Source organism: Trichoplusia ni, chromosome 4 (genome assembly GCF_003590095.1).
Source record: "Trichoplusia ni isolate ovarian cell line Hi5 chromosome 4, tn1, whole genome shotgun sequence".
Classification (NCBI taxonomy): domain Eukaryota; kingdom Metazoa; phylum Arthropoda; class Insecta; order Lepidoptera; family Noctuidae; genus Trichoplusia; species Trichoplusia ni.
In genome coordinates, this window is record NC_039481.1 from 20,051,493 (window position 1) to 20,076,490 (window position 24,998).

General features: G+C 36.3%; 1 protein-coding gene across 1 annotated transcript in view; it reads right to left on the reverse strand.

The window, feature by feature from the left end:
- Positions 1–24,998, reverse strand: part of LOC113493516 (neural-cadherin-like) — a 167,704-nt gene that overhangs the window by 88,991 nt on the left and 53,715 nt on the right. The window contains exons 10-13 of the mRNA XM_026871526.1: positions 24,691–24,881; positions 20,789–20,978; positions 20,237–20,419; positions 12,833–13,022 (exon numbers count right to left, since the gene is read on the reverse strand). Of these exons, the coding sequence (XP_026727327.1) occupies positions 12,833–13,022; positions 20,237–20,419; positions 20,789–20,978; positions 24,691–24,881 (754 nt within the window). The remainder of the gene's footprint in view (positions 1–12,832; positions 13,023–20,236; positions 20,420–20,788; positions 20,979–24,690; positions 24,882–24,998) is intronic.

Consider the following 24,998-nt stretch of genomic DNA (forward strand, 5'->3'; position numbering starts at 1 on the left):
ACAAAACAAAGTCAATATAACCGGAAGCGATTTGTAGCAATCTCGGTGTACAACACTTTACGTCAAGCCCGTCAGTCACGACGCCTGTTTTCCTAAAGCGTTCAGTAATACGAGTTCCTCTTTGTTGGTATTCACGAGGAAATGTATTTTAGAAATAACGTTGTGAACTCGAAATGCATAAATATGCTGAATTAGTTCGAGTATATACCATCTTGTTTGCAGCACGTAAGTTGATTCAAGACATCATAGTGAGTGATGGCACCAAATAAGAAACGTGTCCCCTATAAACAATATGTACGTGTTTCGGGAGTTTTCATTTTAAGATGGAACGACGCTTGGCTTGTTAGTAGCATAACTTGGAAGATCCTTGAAGGCACATCCAACGCGGTAGCAGTTCGCAGTAGCCTCGAAAGCGGAAAAAGGCAACGTAAGTTACACAATTATTGATTTGTTAATTCTCAAATGCAAGTAAATGCATATAGAAAAATAACTTCGTAATATAGTTACGCCGATGTTCTTTTTACTCTCGAAACAAAAGTGGAAACTTTCCATAAAAAGTATAAAAGTTTGTTCAGAAAAACATGAAATAAAGTTATATCATTTCCCCCAAGTCATTGTTGAGTAGTCACGCGCACATTAGCCGGGCTCCACACCTGTCGGCGGCATTTGCCGCGAGGGACCGCACTACCTACTAACTATTTCTTTGTATCCCTCCCCGCAACAACTTTATTTCATTCTTCTGTCCGCACCAATGGAGAAAACAAGCCTCAAGTTTGTAACCACATTTAAAAATATGAATACCGCCGGAAATTTACCTTTAAAACTTACATCACGTCGTTTTTTATAAAATATAAAATGGATTTTTTACGAAAGCTAACCTTTTTTAGGATACCAACAAAAATTTTCAATTTTGATGTCCAAACTGAATTCACCGTAGTAGCAACTGAACGTTTCGACGCCAGCACACGGCATAATTTATCATGATTGATTCGTTCACCTTCGTGTGCTTGTGCCCCAGAGACTCGCGTTTTGATTTATCACATATCTATAAATTACCACTTACATTGTGTACCTATTTATCATCTGGACGCCTACGTATAAATCACGGATGACCTGAGATATAGGTATTGTAGAAGCAGGACATGTATTTATGCTATTGAAAATATTTTTGAAAGTTCCTGAGGATGTTTTCGAGCACAAGACTAACTTAGACAGAATAGTTTCAGACAAGCACACGTTCTAAGAATGGAGAGAAGAACAAAACATGTTACCCGGAGCGTTTTCACAGCACCTCGCTACCTCCGTGTGTACACAGCACAAATGAAAAATTTTATGCTTGTACTAGTGTTCTTTCTATAAAATACAGACGGTACAAGTGGAAAATACTCATGACTAAGTATTTTAGTTGTACTTTGAGATAGTATTTTGAATGTAAACGGTGGCGTATATCAGGGCATTTATGTAAGTTGATTTATCATAGTCGGGTACTGACCGAGTTATACGTTTTTAACAATCTAAAATACGTTACTAAAAATAAGAACATTTTGCTTTAACTCGATCGAACGCAAATATTTGAAGAACTATTTTATATTTAGCTTAACATTGAAAGCCTTTTCCCGAGACTTCACAATAAAAATAAAATCACAACAAAAGAGCCATATAAAACTACTTGAAACATACCTAAGTATGGGCATAAATCGTAAAACTTTTGAATCGGATTAAACAGATTTAAGATACATACATATATCGCGACTTAAGTTCACCCGCTCAGAGAAATTTAAAGGCAGAACACAAAATTCGGCAATTTAGTTGCGCAATTCATACACAAACCGCTCATATTTTACATATTTAAGCGCTTTGACTCGACATGGAGCTTAGAATTATATCAACCGCTCAGTGGAATCACGAGTCACGAGTCACGCCCGCCGCAGCGTTCGTAAGTCGGGGTTCAGCTGAAACAGGCTACTCAATACTAATTGCGTATTCTCAGACCAAAGTTCCACTTATTTTCTAAACAGAGCACGGTTTAAAGACTTCAATTAGTGTAACATATCCCGATGTAGTCAATCCTAACAACCACATTACAGGGACCCATCCCCTTTGTTACTTTACTCCCTAATTCTATACTATCTACATTACACAAGAAATGCGTACGTGATCTACTAAAGGGAACGTTTCACTTGAAAGTCGACCTTCGTGTACGTCAAACAACCAGACTGCAAATACAAGCAGATATTGAAATCGCTATCCATTACTTAAAAATAGCGAATATTATTCCGAGATGACCGCAAAACCAATGTTATTACATATTTACTACATGCGACATTACATGCGTAGTTACAATATATTTTATGGTTACAGCACGATAAAACCCGTCTTGGCAACAGAAAAAAAGTAGAAAAAAAATATATAAATGTTCAGTATGGCGATCATATTCGTAGCAATAAGAAACCATAAAGACGGTATTTCATATAAGCTAAGTGCCTGGCTGTTACGACTTGCCGGGAACGTGAGCTGAAAGGCTTGCGAAGACAGCGTTTATTGGTACACCTGCTTACTGACAACATTTCGACCAGGCGTTTAAAAAAGCTTGTCAAGTCGCGAGTGTTTCCGCTAGCTGTTCGGGACTCTACTCAAATTCCACTTTAAACGAGAATAGCACTTTATTTTATACAAGTAAAATAGTAACTACTTTTGCGTAAGCGAATATTTTTAATTAAAAAACATTCAGCTTAATATTTGTGGGTTCTTCAGAGTTTTTGTTGGTCAAACATACATGTCAAAAACAGACAGGCCGTCGATAGCATCCAGTTTCATTGCCCAGTCAAGTGTACAATGAAAAATCTAATAAAAGCCGAACGTTTTATAGCCGCTGAATACATGAATATACGTGTAATACAGTAAATAGGTACATATACAAATATACAGTTGGCTAGCCAAACCCTTGATGTTTTTGTCAGATGTATTACAGAGCAAAATTACACGCAATCAAATCCAATTTTGTATACAAACTTTTAATGATATATTGCTCGTTAATAAACGTACCTATAATAAAAGTTTCACGTAGTTTTTGCCAAAAAGTTGGGTCATTTTCCCCTTAATAGATTTTGATTGAATGAAAAGTTATAATAGCGCGGATATATTGAAAATGACATACTATTATATTTATTTTAATTAGTTTGTACTTTACATTGACGTTTCAATTAAAATGGAATTAGTTAGCAGTAATGTAAATTGCAATCACTTATTAAATAAGAAAAATAGCCCATTAATGGGTTACCGGAAAGATAGAGACAAAATCTAGCTCTACACTCATATCCATAACAGTATAAAAGTTAATTAGCTTTATTTAAATTTGCTTTCTATAATATACACGCGTAATACATTATGTTAAAGTTTTTCATTTCAGATCCGCCACAAGTCGTCGTGTTGTAAGATTTATTAGAATTGCATTTAAAATTGCAAAATGCTATTCCATGCAGCACGTTTAAATTACAACCCAACACAATTATTCACTGTACGATGTTGGCAAGGAAAATCGTACTTTATTTTCTTTAAATTAAAATTGAAATTCTGAAGGTATTCATTTTATGAAAAATCAATCGATAAAGGAACAATTAGGTTTTTAAAACCGGTCAAGTGCGAGTCAGACCCGCGGTAAAGAGTGATCGATAATTAGGTTTACGTATGCTTTAAAAAAACATATTTGGAAGTACATTTGTCGCCCATTATAGTATTGTATCAAATATTGACTAATCTAACATCGAATTCTATTTTATGACGTTTTCTTAAAGCAGTACCAGAAATACATTATCTGTAATACAGTCTGGATATCACGGTTCATGAGATACAGCTTATTTACTGACGGACAGCGAAACTTGAGTGATAGGGTTCCTTTATCACTTTTTATCTAAGAAATCTTAACAAAGATCTAATTTTGCAATCTATGAAATAAGAGCTTTCTATTTCACCGAACTACAAATACTTATAGTGGTATATTCCGTCCGTCACTACAGCATACAACAAAGAATCTGTTGGAAAAGCGTTTCAACTTACGCTATATCACTTACGTAGTACATTACAATAGCACGTGAGCTGAAAATTCTAGTAGAAAGTGGGTAAATTGAAGACACCAAGTTGTGTCCTATATATTTTAACACCTGCTGCGGCTGGGAAACTGCGAATTTCAACAAAATTACCTGAAATCTTCGAGAGATTGCAAGGTGTAAAATTTTACGTTCCGGATAAATTAATGAACAAATTCGTCGGCGCAAACATTTTATTTAACTTCGAATGGCTGTAATTTCTTTGAATAGGTTGAGTTGGCTAGCCAGATTTTATAGGTACCTACTACAATCGTTGAACAACATTAAACATTCCTTTTGGGAGCATTACCCTACTTTGATTCAAGTAACTGTAAATTATTTTCATTCCTTGATAAAGACGTGCTACATGTAGGTGTATAATAAATAAAAAAACGCGAATACAAGAAATCTATAATACTTATGAACTTAAAGGAGTCTCTATACCATACCGCGATTTGCATAGTATAACCTTATTCATAAAACTTACCATTTATGAAGACTTTTTAGCTTTATTTATTTACATATCAATGAAAAAAGGACGCGCTTTTCTGTAGTTTATTTTAGTTATAAAACATTTATGAGTGAGGGCGAGGAGCTTTTTGAATACATTAAAAAAGTGAGATTCTGGGTTTTCTAATCTTCTTGAAACTAGTAGAGTTCTTTTATAAAGACGACCGCCGAAAAACAGTTTCTTTTGAAAGTTAAGTAGATATTTAAATCCATTTCTCTTTACGTTTGTTGATTTTGTTTATAGTGAAAACGTTACAGCTGTGTAATGGTGGCGGTTAAACAATAATCTCGTTATTAGTATTCACGCCGGCGACGCCGCCGCGGTGCTACTTCATTAATTAACGAAGCTTCAGCCACTTTAGCTCTGCGTTTACGTTTAAGAATTTAAACATTCCCCTAATTTCACTTCAGAAAATCTCACAAACCAACTTGGGAACAAGTTGGAACGTTAATTTATAAATATACTGAAGACGAAAGTATATTTAACAAACGGACAGTATCTGCCAGATAATATGAATAATTTAAAATAATAAAGAAGGAAACGTTGAAACGAAGAAAGGTTCTTCATAAAACTTTATTAAAAATATATTTTTATAACATCCTAAAATGTAGGTAGCCCAACTGGTATTTACCCAACACCTTCAAATAAAATGAGTTTTATATTTTCATGGCACGCACACTCTCACACTGCGCATGTGTGAGTTCATTTCACAAAGATTATGTTTGTATGGCATAATTTTGCATATTAAATTAAAATATTTAGGAAGCAACTCAGCCGTCCAAAAATAAATTGCTTATGCTTTATTTTTTGAAGATCTCTTTTAAATAAACACGATACAACAGAAGATAGATCCGGTTGGATACGTTTTCAGTTTATTTAAGTTAAAGATACTTATTATCTGGATAAATTAAAGTAATGCTTAAAATCGATCTAAGTCAAGACTTTACAGCGCCGACATTTTGACAAACTCAATTTTTGAAACAATAAAAGTGCTTCGTTCAAGTTTATTTTCGCGACGAACACAACATGGGAAACTTCGTCCCGAACGGTACAACAATAACTTTCCGTCTTTCGACATGACGAAACACGGTACTGCATTAGTTCAAAAGTCATATTTACTGCTCACAAGTTGCGTGTAACGGCTTCTTACACACCCTTCTTCACAAGCCATTACGTTGCTCCCAACTCATCGGAGCGAACTGTTACCCGTTTACAAGCTCAGTAATTAAGTAAACCTTGAAAACTTTAAACATTAGCTAATTTACCCGGCGGGACCGCGGCCCTACTTATTGGCCCCACACACAGCCATAGCCTCTTTCAATCCCGATACTTTTCTTCTTTCAAAAATATTGTTCTATTACAAAATCTCGTTCAGTAATTCAAATATAATTTGGCGTGAAATGTTTATTTTACCCCGACCGCAAACGACAAGCAGAAATCGGAGGACAGCTCGTTACTGTACAAATATTTATCTATAAAATATATGAATGGCATCGTTACGCTACAAAAGAGCAGTGTTTTTACAGAAGGTAGTATTATCAATCATAGCATTTCTCGTGACATAAGTGGACCCTCCTCATGCGAGCTCAAAGTTACATTACTCATGACGCCACGCCCAATACTGATACGCTCTCTTCCAGCCACTCAGACGATAACCTAGCGAAACCGTTACATACTATGAGCTCAAACAAAGAAACAGCTGAAGGTTGAAAGCGCGATAGCTTCACGCAATATCTCTCTGAATTCAATCACTCATGAATAAAGTTACAAGAGAATATTACAACGTACATCTAAGTGAAAGATAAATGAAGCGATAAATATTAGATGTGACTTTCAAAAGGCCAAATTTATCACCTGTCTGTCTCATTTTAGAAAATTTTAATCACCAATTAAAATAACTAATGGAGCCTAGACACCGCAAACTTTAACGGCTCTAATTTTCAACTTCGACGGTATTCCGAAACCAACTTTTTGTAGATCTTTTGCTTAGTCAAGTTTTCAAGTTTTAAACTCACCTATCTATATAAAACGATGCGATCAGTTCGTACAAGTTCCTCGAAACAAGTGCTCGATAACTGCGGAAAAGTTGAGCCTTTGAACTCTGAAAGGATTTGCTCTAAATTTTGAAACAACTATTAAAGTTCATTCGTTTGGCAGCACTTACTATTATTTATTCTACTTAGAGGCAATATCAGTGCACTACATTTTCCCGGCTTCCATGTAAACGACAACAGTGAAAGGTGTCGGTGACGACATAACATTAAACAAAGCAACGTTATCGTTAATGCAAATTTTACGAATTAATTATTATAGTGTTTTTAATTAGAGCCGCTTAGAACCGTCTCCCGGTAGGCAGTATTGGAGCGGAGCGCTCCGTCCGTCGAGCGATGCTCTGTTTTAATTAAACTTACGCCCGGCCGGCGATAGCTTTCTGTATCTCCCTTTTATAGCCTACAAATTCAACTCGAATATTTCTGCACAATCAAAAAATCATTAGAATGTAATCAGACGAATAACGAACGTTACCACACGCGTTTCGTTAAGAGCAAACGAGGTTAATATACACAAACGAGATGGCTGTGAAGTGATTTTTATGACGGCCAAGGCGAGTGATTCCTGGAACTTATGGCGCCTATAAACCCGCTCGTGTCGACTTGACGATTTAGCAAAAATTTCGCTTTTCGCCTCGCGTTGCCACATCGACTCGAGAAATCTTTCAAATTACCCGAATCCGTCTAGTGAATAGCTGTAGTAATGACGGAATGGCGGAATAACCTTGTGGACGTAATACCGAAAATAGTTACAATAAAATAAATAAGAACGCTATGAAAAATATAGGGGCATATACAAATTGATTTTTACGAGTATCGAACGAACTGTAAATAAAATTTAGTTAAATTTTTCCAAAACGAAAAAAGAACACGAAACAAGGCTCTAAATTTCATCAATGAGATTATTGATTGTGTGTCCCAAAAGCAACAAATGATATGACTATTTTTTTCAGTTATAACAAAGTAAACATTTTTCATAGACATTCGCCATGTCAAAGTAGACAGTCTTTATCATTCAAAAGTGCTCATTTTGGATACGACAAATCTTCAAAATATGAAACGCAAACAATGTATCTCAAGATTGGATCAACCTTAAAATCCTAGTTAAGTAGGTTCGTATTGTTTTTGAAAAAGACTTTATGGTGTGTGTAACCGTCAGTTGTACCGTTATACCGAGCAACACATTTTACAAACGATTATCCTAATTACACTCCAAAAATAGCAACATAAAACAGGGAGCGAAGTTAACATATTTTTGAGGACCATTAAGGTAACTTAGTGCATATTTCAAGCTAATTAAAAGTCAAATACAATCGGAGCGCGGCACTCGGCACGGATTGTTTAGTAAAGGGCAATATTTAATAGACGCTGACAGTAATCCTCGGCAGGCAGTGCACTCGGGCGCGTCCTCATCACGAATTCCCGAGGGCGCAACGTTAAATGTAGGCCACCAAGTTCCCGTCGCCCGCCAAGCGGAATATTGCTTTGTCACTTGGCGACATCGCACAGCTTCTCTAAGCCCAAGTAATTGGAAATAGTTGAAATAGACGACTTATAGCAACATCGCTCCGCCCCAGAGCCAGCGAGCACTGCCTCGAACATCTCAGTTCGAGGCTCGCATTGTAGCCGCTAACTAAACTCAACGAAGGCAATTTATGTCTCGGCAGAGTTACACCCAAACTAACGAGCATCCTGTTCCACGAAAAAAGTTTTCGTAAACAAAAGTGATTTCCTTTATTCAATTAAGACTGTGATTCTTAATTCTAAATATTACAGGAAACAAACGATCAGGAAGTCTAATTAAAACAGTCGAATAAATAAACGATAACAGTTACCTAGGGAGCCGGGGCGGATGAAAACACCGCAAAACATAGACCCAAGGAGACCCAGTTAAAAAATTAAATTTGATACCGGTTGCTTTGTTCGGAAAAAATAAAATTTTATGAAGATCGTAACACGGCGCTTTTCGAATTTGATAAAAGTTGTAAATTGAGAATAATTTTAACGAGTTACACAATCTTTGTAGTTATCTGTACAACAATTAGCGAAACAAAATTGAATATACCAAAATAACAAAATAAAAAAACAGCGTAAAAGATGCTTACAATTTTTAACATCTTGGTTCACGTCTGAAATACAACTGGTTTCGTAATTTGAATAATTAGAAGACACTTCGTAGAGCAAAATATAGGATAGTAAAATTTATTCCGGTCGTAACGTAGCAATTCAGGTCAATAAGTTAATTGTTATATCTAGCGGAGATAATAAATACTGAGAAAGAAATATAGGCACCGAAATGTAATCATGACTAATGAAATTCCCTTTCCTTTTTTGTAGAAAATAAGTTCCTAATTTAGACGGACTGAGCTACGCGCAATGTGAGAAACCAGTCAGATTTATAGTTAATTCTGTGTTATGCTAATAAGACTATAAGATGATTATCTTGTATTGCATAATAATGAGATTATGATCATAACATCAATGTCTGGTGTTGATTGATACCAAAGCCTACGACGACCAATCAATTAACGACGAGCGCAAGCCGCGTATCTACTTAATTACTAATTACGTTTCGATATTAATATTATATTTCAGTATCTTACTAGAACAGGGAACAGACTTATGATCGATTTATTGGGAAAATACATTATCTACGAGGGTTCAAAGCGCCTTAACGCCTGTACTGAAGTTCCTAAAAGACTGATGTTATGGTGGAAGCGAGATGAAGCTATACATTGCGGGAAACCTTGTCTTGCTTCAGGGGTGAGTTCTTCAAAAGCTGAAGTACGCGCGCTGTTTGAAATGAACGTTGATACTAAGATTTTCAACGGTACTGTCTAATTCTTGGTTTTGTCAGATGTATTAGGATTTAAGGTGAACAAAAGACTGTTCAGGATTTATTAGATTACACTTCGATTGTGTTTCGATTACACTTATATTTTCTTCGAATTTAAAAAAAAAATTACTCAGCTTTTTAAATTATAAGATTGATTAAAAAATGTATGTACACATATGTAGTTATAGTTTAAATCATTAACAGCGAGCATGTTTCGGTTAAATAAATTAAAAGGACTGATAATTATAATTGGTACACCGACGTGTTACGACGAAAAATAAATTTATAACGATTGCCGGTGCTACAATATTTTCGCACAAACCAATTAAATAATTGGGTAAGAATCTTTCGAACGTGATTTATATAAAAATGTTTAAATGAAAAATACAGCATGTTCAGATTCAGTAAGGACAAAGGCTACATAAAGAAATTTCTAGGGAGGAGGTCTGATTGATTCTACATTTTTTTTTTCAGTCGAAAAAACGTATAGGAGGATGTACATACATTTACAAAATCCGCAATATGTGCGTCCAGAGCAGAGTTTTCTTATTTGTAGCGCACACGATGTCAAAGCCTCCATACAGTTTCCGAGAATCTTCTCAAAAGGGAATCCAATAACAATTTCCGATGACAATTCTAAATTTGTTTCACTAACCTTTATATCAAGACATCGAGTAGTATTTTTATAAACCTACGTATTAATTAATAGCGCTATTCACATATTCACAGGTAAAAAACATTTCCTAAAATGATTACAAAAATGTTTTTTGCGACTCCAAAAATAAAATATGGAATGTTCGAAAACGAAAAGCTATGTTTGTGTGCGTTTCTATCGATCGTCGGCCCGGTATCAACGTGATTTAGAGAAGTAAAAACAAACGAAACATTTATACACACGAATAAAATAGTTATGAAATCCCTGGGCTCGCACGGCTGTGCAGTAAAAAAAATATTCGTGTCCCGAGGTGAAAAGTGTTATGTTCGGAAAGCTTCCGCTCTACCATATACTCGTAACCAAATCTATTTAGCTGTTACAGCGCTTTAAAGTAACAAACATTTGAATTTCTATACATTTTAATATCCTCATTCCTTGAATGTCGTAGAAGGCGACTAATGGAAATATTATCTTAATGACACCTCGAGATCTGAGCTTCACAACGGCGGCGAGTTGACCCTTGTCACGTGCACTTCTTAATATTCATTCGTTAAACGTGGAACTTTATTTCAAACTGCGAGACCGTGGCTGATTATCTTTTCAGTGATAAGGAGAGTATTAGCGTGAATAAGAATAATTTTGCCGGCGATAACAAATTGTTAGTGATTAATTAGCAGCAATGCAGTAAGTGTGTCGTCAGCTAGCCTACCACGTGGGCTCCCGATCAGTATGCGAGTCACGCGTGTAAATACCGCGCCACGTCTCCGCACCACCAGCTGCAATACGCTGAAATTGGTACGTGGCCCGGAGACACAATATTCTAGCTCATACCTAATATCGACCTCACGTCTATCATTATACGATAATATAATCCATCTCACATTTCGGCGTTACATACGCACTATTTCAATAAACAAATACACGCAAAAATTAGTATTCAGAACGTGTGAACTTGCACAATGCTGCGATTGTAATATGGTTACTTTGACGTTTATTGCAACGTATGAATTGTATTAGAGACAATAGAGTTAGTAGTGGAACCTAAAGCTAGCTATTGTCCGTAAGACAGAGATAGGGATGAGTAGCTTAAACGGATTAAAGCCCCGGGCGACGTCTGATTATTCTACTGCTTGATTTACGATGACGATACGGCGGCGCGACGCCGACCCGCTTACCTAATAGACGTAGTTCAACCCAAAACGGACAATTTATAGTGTGCCACGTGCCTATACAATCAATTCCCAGCGAATCCCGCCGACGAGGACAAGGAAACGTTGTGAAATATGAGAGCCACGTGACACCGTGTACTTCGTAAAGGGTTGGCTACATTGGCGAGCGCCGCGCACTCGGACACTCCACACAGTTCCCACGTTACGAATATTTACAAGAGACAAAAACACATTTAAATGCGGGTCGCGGTTGTGATTAGCCCAACGACCGGAGCCTGCCGCCCTTCGACCCAACATCTGCGCACGTGAATTGAACGATTCCTTCAGCTGCCGACGTTTTCCACATTACCTATGTACCTTTTTCTAAGTCGTTTTGGATAATAAAATAACTTCCACAGGCCCTTCGATATAAGCTTTTGGGATCCATTTCGAATCTACATAATGCCTACATAACTCGACTGACAGGTGAATTGATGATATTTATCAAGCCATAAACGGTAACGCGTTTATCGCGTATACGGTATTAAGTCAACGCTATTAATATGTGCCGTACCCAAATAAAGTGTGAAGTGCCTGTATTTTTATGACGTTGACCCGCGTTTACATATGAATTTTATACTGTTATTACCTGTCAACCTTTCTCCTAAAGGCTTCTGTATAGCCGAATATTCTGGTTTATTTGTCACACTACATTAGTTCAGGAGACTAGGTTTTGTCGACAAGATATAAGCTGTTCTCAGTTACACGAGCGGCGCTTAACGATATAATAATAGAGGCTCTGAAAATTGCGAAACATTTATAAGTAGCCGTAGTATAAACAAACCTAATATTGAAGCATTGAAATCTACCTTCCCTCTCTAAGTAATCATCCTTAATACAGTCGGTCCCTTAAGGGTAAGAAATTATTTTCCTTTTTCTGAACCATCAAAAAATGTTTTTTCTTGCTCTTAAAATAAACCCAAATAGCTTCGTTCATCTCATTACCATCCTTAAACTTTTCCCTTGGTGTCTTTAAAACAAAAAAAAAACAGTTGCCGAGGATAAATCTGCATGTAGACAAGGTGAATCAAAATATTAAATTATATTTCTGAGTATCTGTTTCTTTAGCAGTATCAATTACTTTTATCAAATATATATCTACTAAATACATAGATAATTTCTCGTTGAAAATATCCACATGTAAATCATGGCTTTAACAGGGATCGTTACAAAATAAATGGGTCCATTTCATTTGTATAACGAGAGATCCTACTCAATAGGCTTAATTAAACACAAAATTCACAATTTGATATACGATCAAAAGTAACTTTTTAAACAAAGCTTTTTAGACGGCACGCGTTGACCTACATAGCGTACTCGTAAATTAATTGATACGCTTAGTAGTAATGTTTCATTACAATTTGAATGTTGATGTAGGGTTTCAATTGTTATTGGAAATGTGTTATCGATGTCTCACGCTCTCCGAATTCTGCGAAGTTTACATAATAACTTGGTGAATTCTAGGTATACGTAGTTAGATTCCTACCTGAGTTGGGTTGGTTGTCGGAGTTGGGCCGCGCCGAGGGTGCTCCGTCCCGGGCCTCCACCTCCAACGCGTACGCTCCCTGCTTCTCTCTGTCGAACACCACCTTCGTGAAGATCTCGCCGGTCTGCATGCTGATCTCGAAGAAATCCTTCCCCTCGTTGCGCGGCGAATCAACTATGTAGTAGTACACCTAAAACAAAGAATTTATTCATAAAGACCGCTGCACGCTCCGCATATCTCAAGGTTTCCGGGTTCTTTGTTTACTTTTACAAACAAAACTAGCGAACCCTTCATAAAATACGTCAGCCGAAATTCAAAAATCCTTTCGTTTGTACATGAGTCCGTAATAAAAGTAGCGCTCTTTCGTCACAAGTTCACGGCACAAAGAGTACTGACGAAACAATAAAATACACAGAAAAATACTATTAAAGCTCTGTGCAATGTGGGGTGCAATATCCGCAAACTTATAAATGTTAAAGATATTCTATAAATTCCTGTAGACCAAAGCCAAATAACGTCAGAAAAATGTGTAAAACAGATTCACTCGGCTCCAGCTGTCGCCAAAGTAGGTATATAAGGTGACACTCGTCAAAATACAGAATTTGATGGTAGCGAAGCCTGCCAATGTTATATCTGACATGCGTCCAATTAGATTCACTAGCTTTTATTCACGGAAACAGGTGGAAATGATGTCGAATGAAAAAATATAAGAAAATGTTTCTTTTATTTCTTCGAATATTGAAATGGTAAAAATAAACATGAATCTATTTAGCAATCGCTCACAATCTTTTTAAAAGTTTATAATGGTGTAAATAGGAACAAAGAGTGCCTTAGTAGCAGAGAGGGGCTTTACTAAACATCTGTTTAAATAATAGATAGGTTTCAAGCTGGCAGCTCGGTGCAGCAGAACTAACACCGAACAAGCCATTACGTACCTACCCACCGGCTACATTCTCTTACTGAGTAGATATTAGACGCACACTTTAGACGCCCTAATGACGCTTGTAATACACGGAGTTCACAACTATAACAAAACTGGATACTTTCACACTATTTATTTAGTTCCGGAGTAGAATTTCGAGTTAAATTTACGCTCGCTTGCTGAATTTCATTTTAAAACCTCGAGTGAATATATTTTGTCCAAGTAGCACAGTGTCCAGAGGAATCTGTATAAAATAAAATAAATACTTGAGATATAAGTTTATAGTCGTGCAATAATCTCAACTGCCTGTAATATTTGAGCGTCAGATCATGTTTCCGTGAACTACAAACTATATTCAACACAAATATTTAATATTCAAAAGCTCTTAAAGGTTCGCAAGGAGTTCCTGATATCGAGCGGGTCTCGCATCTGCAGTTAATGTTCAGGTTAAGTAAATCTTGGTATCGCTTCAATCCAAACGATGCTTCCCGTTCAACTAAAAGTACCGTTTACTGTAAACGTGAACTAGAAAATAACACGACCAACTAACAAAATAACATGACCTAGTAAGGTCCTTAAGAATTCTGCAATTTTTTTAAGTTATTTTACCACGTCATGGTCAGAATTGAATTTATTTAGGGAGAAAGTATTGTAATATAAAACCTAATCAGAAACGTCATTAAAAGTATTTCACTTAAAGCAATCTGATCTAATACGGCCAGTTAAAAACTATACTGCAATCGGCAGGTATATTAATGACTGTCTGAACTCTTAATTAACTAACTGTTAACTCAATAATAGTTTAAGAACTCGCCATACAGCTGTGGGAGCCAGGGGCGGGAGTACTTGGAATACTGTTCAACTTTCAATTAGGCTCGTCAGCCGAAACACCGCCGCAGGACCGAACAATGAAGCTATATATCAAAAACAAATCGCCTACTCTCCCTCAGAGCCCACGGCAATACCCGTCTTTTGTCTAATAAGCCATTAAACATCTACACAACACAGACAGGAATGAAAAAATTCTAAAAACCTTTCAATTTACACTGAACCTCATTAAAACGAAAATAAGTCCATCAAAAGGCTAATTATCTAATTTTTACAGAAGGTTAGAGGTGTTAATAAAACAAAATTTAAATTCCTTACCATTATTACCACTTCCGCAAAATAAATTGTTAATTTACGAATTTTCTGTGTATTTTAAGAGAATTTAATATCAGATTCCAGCTTTGTACTGAGAAAAACGATGAGTAGGTCAGTAATGTATTTTCTCTGTAACCTATTTTATTTAAATGGTATTGAAATTGAAATAAGAAGGAATTTTAAAAGGGTTATTCAATCAAGAATCACAACGAAGATTCTTTACTTTAGATTTTACCTTTCGTAGAATAATTTTCAGGAGAAAAACTATTTAATATAAAATTTCCATACCAATTCACAGAGAATGCTAACAAAAACGCAGCCATACACTAAACGAAGGCAATGGATGATGCAAAAATATTTAATTATTCACGATCGTGTACCAATCCAAAGCGCAATCACACCGGGTGAAAATTGCATTTTTATTCCCTGGCGCTCTCGAAAATTATAGGCACAGTAAATTGCAACAGTTGCATATTTGTACAAATATATAACGGGCCGAGCGTCCGGGCCGTGTCCCTGCATGTTATTGTGGATTAATTAAAATTGTCGGTTTAAATATACAGAAATAATTGCTGGACGGACGTGGGCTTGTACGGCACGTACGACGCCGATGAATAAAGAACAACCAATATCATTATACCGGCAAGTCAGTATCGACCGACATATCGAAGCTGATTTTGTATAAACTTGTTGAAGTCAATGTGAGGTTTTTGTCTTCATCACAAAAGGTACTTTATGTATATAGATACTGAGTATATTTTTGTATATCAATAGTTAAACGCTTTGTTTTAGCTAAGTAGATATTTTAAATAAGCATCTTTATAATAGCCGCATAAGCACGTTAACGTTCATAACCCTATTTATCTTCAAAAACTAATAACGTTTTATAAGGGTCTGAAATCGTAACATAAAATCTATTAAACGTTACGAAAACTGTAAAGATTCAATAATAACAATTCTAATAAAAATACGACCTATTAGAATAGAAATAGAGAGGTCAACATAGGTCTTAAATTGGCCGAATAATGGAATTAATTTCAGTTATTTCAATAGAAACTAAAAGTCAATTTATACAACGAATCATATGATGACACGTTACAGAAAACATTTAAACAGTTTTTACGTAAGTATCGACTTTAGTCGAACTAGATAGTGTTCTTTTGTATTACAAAATACTTTGAAAGTACGTGATTGGAACGGTGAGCAGTCTTCAGATATAGTTGCCATAAAATAAAAGATTTAAAAGACTAAGTACGAGTTGAGAACAAAATGGTTATAAAATATACAGCCTATGAAAGTAAGTACCATCGAGGTTGAATACTGATATCAGACCTCTTTTCGTTTAAGGAGTACGGACGTACTGTTAGCAGGAGAAAACATTGGTAATATAATTTTACTTTAGGCGTCAAACGTATTTTGTTAGCGTGTAGCACCTCTTTGAATTTGATTGTGATGAAGTTTTGAAAATTTGATCGTGACACACTTCTCTCGCTGACCGTACTTTTACTAATAATATGCTACCTTTAAGCCTGGTACATACAAGGCAGTAACAAAAGAAAGTGGCGCCTAGTACGATAAAACTACACCTAACACCTATTTTTACCTTAAAACAAAACAAAAAACGTTGAATTTAATGGTGTTAAGTCTGTCATCACTTACTTAGTTGCTGACCGTACGATCAACTTGAATACTGATATCAACCTTTAGTTTACAGAGTACATGGAACATTAAAGTAACAAGTACCTAGACCCGGGCTTATCGGCGCAGTTATGACGAAAAAGGTCAACATGGGTTTTATGATGCCGACGTAAGTCTTGAAACATATCGCACACTATTAATACTGAATTCTAAAATTGGTGACCGATAGGCGTTAAAGATTGAACTGAGACATTCCTATAAATACGAGCAATTTGAATCTAAAGGTTTCCATGACCTCAATTCGTTCACATAAATCTATGTAGAACCAATTATAATTATGATTCAATACACCTCCTACCGAAAGTAGTAATCTGTATTTTTGTTTTTTTTTAGAGCGACACACAAACACACACACGAGAGCAAAGGACGCGCAATGTCTAGAAACTTAGAATTGAACTTAGGTATTTAAATCAAAGTTCAGCAATGTCCTAATTAAGGCCGTACTCTGAAAATTTCATATACAATTTTCCTCATGCTTTGTGATCTTGCTGTAGAAAATAGTAGCGTATTACAAAGGTGCAATACGATACGAAAACAACAAAATAAACTACTCAAAAATATATATTCGAGTTACGAAATGAAATTCAAATTTTATATCAACATAATTCGAATGTTCGAACGAAGTGTATAGCAGTATACATTGTATACAATGTATACAAAGTTAAAAAGAGATTTTCATTTCGGATTAATTACAAGGAGCTTTTGGGCAAAGCTAAACTACCCTGTAAATAATATAAAGGCTTCCTTCGGTTTACTGCCGACGTACTTGTTCGTATAGCGATTGAACAAGCAAATTGATTACAGTTTACTCATCCCGGCAAAGCGTATCCCTTTAAATGAGTGCAGCGTGGAGTGGCTTCGGGTGAACAGAATATTATTTTTCGTTTTTAACGATTTTCAGGTTGCCGGTACTTTGGTGATTTTAATAAAAACGATTTAAAAAAAATGTACCCTACATTTTTGTGTTATGAGTTTTTTATTTACTGAAGAGGAATGATCTATACTCTATACTGATATATAAAGCTGAAGAGTTTGTTTGTTTGAAAGCGCTAATCTCAGGAACTACTGGTCCAAATTGAAAAAATCTTTTTGTGTTGAATAGAACATTCATCGAGGAAGATACAATGAAAAATGTGAAAGAAACAGGGCAGGTATAAATCATAACTTATATCTTCTACCCACGGGGACGAAGTCGCGGGCAACAGCTAGTTTGTAGATATTTTTCGATTGCGGATTACACTGTAATCTCACTAACGAAATACCTACTATTAAAAAGATACCGGAAAATTAGGTAGAAAGACAAATGATTGAGAATGGTTCACCCAAAAATGAAAAATGGATTAACTGTAAAAAAAGAACGTCTAAATTCTAATTTAATTTATGACCAAAGGTTTGTGAATTGTGGTGACACTTGACATATACATGACATGATAACACAAGCCAAGTAACCTAATCTAACGTTTGAAACTGTATCTTTCAATAAAAAAGTATAATAGATTAGCATTTTTTTATGTTGACAAATTGATTGTATTCAAAAACAGATAGTACAAAATAAAATACATGAACAAAAGATTACGCTTGTCTGAAATCTTAAATGGACCAGTTCTCAAAATAGCTCAATTTGCCGGCAGGTACATCTTCGACGTAGCATGTCTTGTTAGTTTCGTAATTGTACAAGCTTGCTCGACCAATCTTGATTAAAGGGTAGAAAGGAAAGTTGTAAGGGGACCTACATGGTTAGAATTTACCTTAAACGAACCAATAGGCGTACAGGGCAAATAAAAAAGGGTTCACGCGTTTACTTGCACAGGAAACCTTGTATTTCTGAAAGTATATTTTCTTGAAAATTGTAGAAGAAAAAGCAGATACTGTAAAGGTTTTACGGTTTTAATACATTTGCTACGTTACCCCAAAAGAGCTTTGCACGGTCGACACCGCAATAACAACGCATACAGGACAATACGCGTGCATTATACATGTGGCCACCCATACATGTTTTATAGAATTGAAGCGTAAAAAAGAGCTATTTTGAGTTCGAAAAAAAAAATAAAAACGCATGTTTCGTTTGCCTTTGTTTATGCGATAAAAATGCATATTTAAAGTTATGATAAAATGTTTGCCAGCCATGTCAAGTTTTACCCAGGTGATTCAGGCTTATTATTATGCTAGGTTTCCGCTGCGAGTTCCGTGTCACGTAGTAAATTAATCGGAGGTTAATTTTACAGATCCACTTCAACAATCTTAACAAAACGTATTTGTATACCACAGAGTCATCTAACATCTTTTAACTTTAGATTACACTGGATATTTAAATATACCTACAGATTTTGACAGCTTCTAATAAAAAAAAAAAACCTACCCAATTTAGTCATCATGTTCGTGCCTCCCATGACATAAATATATGTTTTATAAAAGTAAATATGAATAAGAAGCATAAAACAAGACAAAACCACTGTCGCTGTCTATTGGTTGTTAAATTAAACAACGGCATAAAAGTTTACTCAATACAAAAAAAACGTTGTTTCCTAGTGTGGAAAATGGAAACTTCGACTCATTTAATAAAAGCCTAAAGGTCAGAAGAAACTACACAAAGTTACATCATCTCGCTCGTTATAAAAGAATTGTATCTCAAAGCTAAATTATACGAAACCTTACCTTTATGTATAAGACTTGCTTTGTGTACGCTTAACGGGGTAATAAAAAGGAATTTAATGAATAATAAACAAACAGTGAAATGGTTTTAGTTAATTTTGACCTTGAAGCAAGCGATATTAACGCGGAATCTTCTTTTAGCAGCCCTATTTAGAAGTACTCAGTACACATCTTTGAAAATATATTATTTGGTTAGGCAGTGAAAAAGCTACGATTGTTGTAATGGTTGAGTAGCATGAGATTTAGAAAATGTATAAAAAGAGCGACCTGTATATGTACTGCGTTCAAAAATATTTAACTATACTACACATACCTACTTGTTTTAAACATATATTAACATGAGTGTAACAGGCCTCAAGCAATGGAAAAACCGATAGTAATTTGTTAAAAGTATGTACGCGCTAAACAACTAAACACACCCCGTATAACTAGCTACAAGCCTATAATTCTTACAAGTTAATAGTTACTTTCCTCCGTAATGTTGCTCTTTGATCCAAAGTAAACAAGGAACTCGACTCGAACAAATATGTATCTGTTTGTCATGGTGTCAAACCCTTTTCCATGACGAAAGAGGATAAACATTCGTGTTGATGCTCAAAATAATCGCTTGATGGAACACTCCGTATCTAGCGATGGATTTTCCCTTAACGCCATCCCTGTCCATCGTTGTCGCTTCCATCTGAACCTTCTCCACTTTACGTGATTAATATAATAAGAAAAAAAAAGTTTTATATCTAGCGTTATACATTTTCCCGTCAGGAGTACCCGATCGCCCGAGCCAAAGTGAACGATGTTCTATATTTTGCTTATTTTATTTCCCATTGTTTTAAACGTGAAAGGAAATCTGTATCTCAATATTTTTAAAGGTAACTTTATGAACCGAAGGACCGGGAAGTATTGAAAAACGCATTTCTTGTCGACTTCGACCTTTTCAAGAAACAATTAAGAATAAACTTATTGGAAAAACATTGAATGGAGTCCGCTCGTACCTGATTGTTGGGGAAGGTGCCGTCCTTATCGATGGCGTTGACTTGTGTGACCTTGGTCCCGATGGGCTCGCCCTCCAGAACAGTTTCTTGCTCTCGTTCCGTAAACAAAGGTATCTCGTCGTTGACGTCCTCCAGCATGATGTACACCGTCGCCTCCGAAGCCAGTTGTTGCGCCCCATTGTTCTACAACAACGTAAAAACTTTCAATATTCAATTCCAATTTCAATTAATAAACCATTCACCAATTTTGTACGCTAACTTAATAAATTAGTTAAATGTTTTTGAAACTCAATATTATTTCCGACCGCAAAATTATGTTAGTAGCAGTGCAACCGAATAACATAAATTGCGAATACGAGCAAATAATCTAATTATATATCGATATTAGGAATTGAGTTAACGAACGAAATTACATTTTCATTGAACATTTAGGTTTTATGAAGAGGTTTTCCAGCAGGTTGAGTTAATAACAAAACAGAGTAACGCTACGCGGATATGATACGGAGTAGCTTATGTCATGTAAGTCGTGTTATAAAAGCATTAAGCGCTCACCTCTACTCGGATCGTGAGATTATATTCCTTGATGCTCTCATAGTCAAGTGGGTGATTAACTTTTATATCGGCCCATGTAAACCCGTTGTCCGCCCTTTGTTGTAAATAAAAAGTGTGGAATTTGTTGGTTTGCGCCGTAGAGCCGGGCATCAGCCGGTAAAACACGGTCGGGTTGTTCTCAATGCCCGAGCTGAAAGTACAACAATACATTGTAACATCCCTTTTTCATCAAAATATTAAATCACAACAGAAACATTCTACTGGTACATGACGACATCGAAATTGCGAATCTAATATTTGGTCGAATGAAAAAATAAATGCTGAGGGACATTAATAAAATAATACGGCTACTATTCTTTAAATAACTTTCAAAGTAATATAGTTATTGAAATGAAAATACGGCAAAGGATTCAATAAAATTGAAAAATAAGATAATAATTCCGATCGAAAAGTAAATTTGTATATATATTGAATAGGACCTTAATAAATAAACGAGACCTATTAAGAACGAGTTCGTTCGTCTGATTGGTTCTTCATAGATCAACGATAAAGATACAACTAATTGAAGGTATATTGATACTGCAGGTGTGAAAGAGAGATACCGCTATACGTCGAATATTGCGCGGTCACACTTCCACAACCATGATAATGTTAGATATTTTTAAGGCACTGTGGTAGACATTCTATTTAACCTTTGATTCAATTCATATATAGGGTCACACGAGGTGACATAAGAGAGCGTATTTTCATTTTAATAACTTTCGCACTGAATTATGTGAAACAAAAACAAATAAAGAAACAAAATTGAATACAATACAATTAACTCACGTAACTCCTTTGCAGTTTGATAAGTTATTGTTTTCTTAGGTGTTAGAGATTATTTAAAAGGTATATGTAAGGATAGAAAGGAATGTTACATTATTAAATTATATTGGCTAAGTTGAATAGGTACAGCATGACACGAGAATGCTCTTTGCAGATTCCTACCTACCTTCCTAACAAATATATTAGTCTGACTAAAATTCAATGTGAAGAGTTAACCCCAAGTATTTAGGTATCAAGAAACTTACGGACACTTTGCTAATGCAAAAATGGTGAAAAAAAATCAACGATTTAATTGATCACAATTATGAGTAAAATCCTTAAAGGACTGACTCGGACTGGCGCACGAATCGAAGAGAATAAATAGGAATTATTTTTTGCGAAATGTATTCATATAATATTTTATGTATTGTAGAGTCTAACTCTACTTCCCAAGATAAGACTGTTGGAGTTCTGGGCCGTGTAGCTTTTTTTTAATAATCAAAGCACATATGAACTAGATTTGGACCTCTCCATACCAAAGAATAATACAAAATCATACCTACATTCGTTACGCGTCCAATATTCTATTTAAATATAAACTGGACAAACGAATGTGTTCATTCTAATTGTTAATACCGAAACGATCACGGTCCAATGACTCTTTTATAACAGCGAGTTTCTACATAGATTAGCAATTATCGATCACACTGTATCCATTAAAATAGTTAACTATATCAAACTGAAAATGAGTTACGCGATGCAATTAAATGTAAGCTTTGCGTCGTTTGAAACTATCATTGATGAGATGACAGCTTCAAATGGTCATTTTAAGGCCGTGTCTACACCAAATGTATAGTCAGCCGCCGACTGAGCGAACGCTACGCAGTGGTTTTTATTTCCATGCGTACTTTATTCTAAGCGACAAAACTCGCCAGGTCGATACTATGCCACCCGTAATATCTACGTGATACGGAATGACTACGCAAGGCGGAATGAGAACAGTTTTAATTTTACACCGCGGTCGCCAATGAATTTGCTTACAGTCGCCTGCTGACTATACGTCCAGTTTAAACAAGACCTAACTTATGAGAAGACTCATGCCTCATTTTGAGGTGATAATTTATTTTCTCAATTCAAGGCCTCAAGTGACTTGGTCTCGAATTGAGTGATGTAATTAGTAAAGTGAGTTAGTAATGGTTTCGTCTCCATGTTATACTTTGTGAGTTTGAAATGTGTGTTGTTTAGGACGAACAGATAGACCATAGAGATGTGAACCAAACTTGCCATCGACCAGCACTCACGTGATTGATGCACTATTAACTAATGTTGCATAACAGTTACATAATTAATTATTAATAGCCCGAGGCACATAAGTGATGCACATTCATTTATTTCGGTAAACAAATCAATTTTGTCAATATACTTACTTATTGTAAAATAACCTTTTAACGACAAAAAGCATAAAATTGATAGCCCGTGTGAAGTTCTGATCCTACTTTTAAGGGAAACGATCTCCAAGACCGATGAAGAAAATACAATTGACTTAATATTTAAATTAACCCATTCTCAGCCTACGGCTAAATAACGGCCTCTCTTTGAAGTAGCTGTTCAAGTTAATAGAGCTTTAGAAATTAGTTCATGTAAATGCTAATCTTATTGGACAGGAACTGTTGAGCTGACAGTCTCATTTAGCGAAGTTTATATTTTTACATCTCAAATATTCTTGGTACGAATCATTACGCAATTTATGATTTATCACAAACTTAATTCTGATTATTCGAAAGAAACTACAAAAACATGGTACCAGAACTGAAAAAAAAACCTAAGTTTCGAGAACAAACAATAATGTCAAGCACTATGTAAATTTCAATATCAATTCATCGAAAAAAAGTAACAAAACGAACGAAAAACAATCCTACAATAATCTACGAACTAAAACATTAAATATTTTCTTAACATGCTGATTGAACCCTTAAATTCAAATCTCGTAATGTTAAACTTAGATAATGACTCATAATGCACTGATGCCTCAGCCTACATGCAAATACAATGGACACAGACTGTTTAATAAATAAGTATATACTTAAAATACCAATTCGATACCTCTCACATTTCGTTCAAAAACATCTATTCATCCTGAATATATGATCCCGTGCGTCGCTAGGTTTACGCAAAGGTTAAGTAAACCGTCGTATATGAGATGCTACAACTACAGTACACAAATACACTGAACATCCATTACATGTACGGCAGAACAATATCTACTGGAATGAACGAATAGATGTTTTTGAACTAGACAACAAAGTGTTCCCCGTTCCACGTAAGCAGTGAGCCCTTTCTAAATGCACGCTTGTGAACGACAGTCCGCGTGTGCCATAACGATGCATATTATTCACGGACATTGACAGTAACATCGTATTCAAATCACCAAGTGAGAGGCAAACGGTAATTGAAGTTGCACGCGGCGCACCAGATAACCAGCATGAGCCAGGACTTCTATCTCGTCGGATCAGAACAAACCTGCGCCTGGTCCATGAACAGCTCTGCAACCGATGATATTTGTATGGCTTCTCATGCGACAAGATAGAAATTTGACCCTGCATAGGGGTCATTCATCGGGGCTTCCAATCTTGTTTCAAATATCAAACATGTACCTATTAATATTTGAACACAAGAGGGCAGGTCCCGCTGAGCGAGCCCGCGAGCCGCATGCCCCCCGCGGTGGGGAGGCGGTGCGCCGCCTGCCGCACCGTGCGTGCAGGTGTGGGCTGCGTGCGGTGCCCGTGCCGAACAGTTCCACGCACCTTGCTTTTACGGACACCACTTTGGCACCCACGGGCAAATTCTCTCGAATGTAGATCGGGCCGTACACCGTGTGGTCCCACACGGGGGGATTGTTCGCGCGATCCACTACGTCTATCTGGACCTCCACGGTTCTGGACAAGGGCGGGAAACCCTTGTCTTGAGCCATAGCCTCCAACTTGTACGTTTCTCGCTATCGGGAAAAGAGTCGATGGAAACAGACAAAACCACGTCGTTAGTAGTGTTAGGGAGTGGAGGAGCGGCGGGCCCGGGGGCCCGCTGCGCCTTATACCAACCTGGCTTTCACACTGGTCACTACGGTACCCACTGTGACATTCTCTTTGATGTGAACGGGGCCATACGTGGTCATGTCCCAGATGGGGGGCTTATTGTTCCTGTCTACCACGTCTAATTCAACGTCCACGTCTGCGGAGGAGGGCGGGTCGCCTCTGTCGGAGGCGCGCACGCGCAGTCGATACCTGTCCCGCTACAGATACACGGGTCAGAGGTCAGCGGGGAAAAACAAAACATAACACAACTAAAATATAAACACATAAGTACTCATTGCTAATAAACAATTAAAATAACTTGAAAATAAACTGAA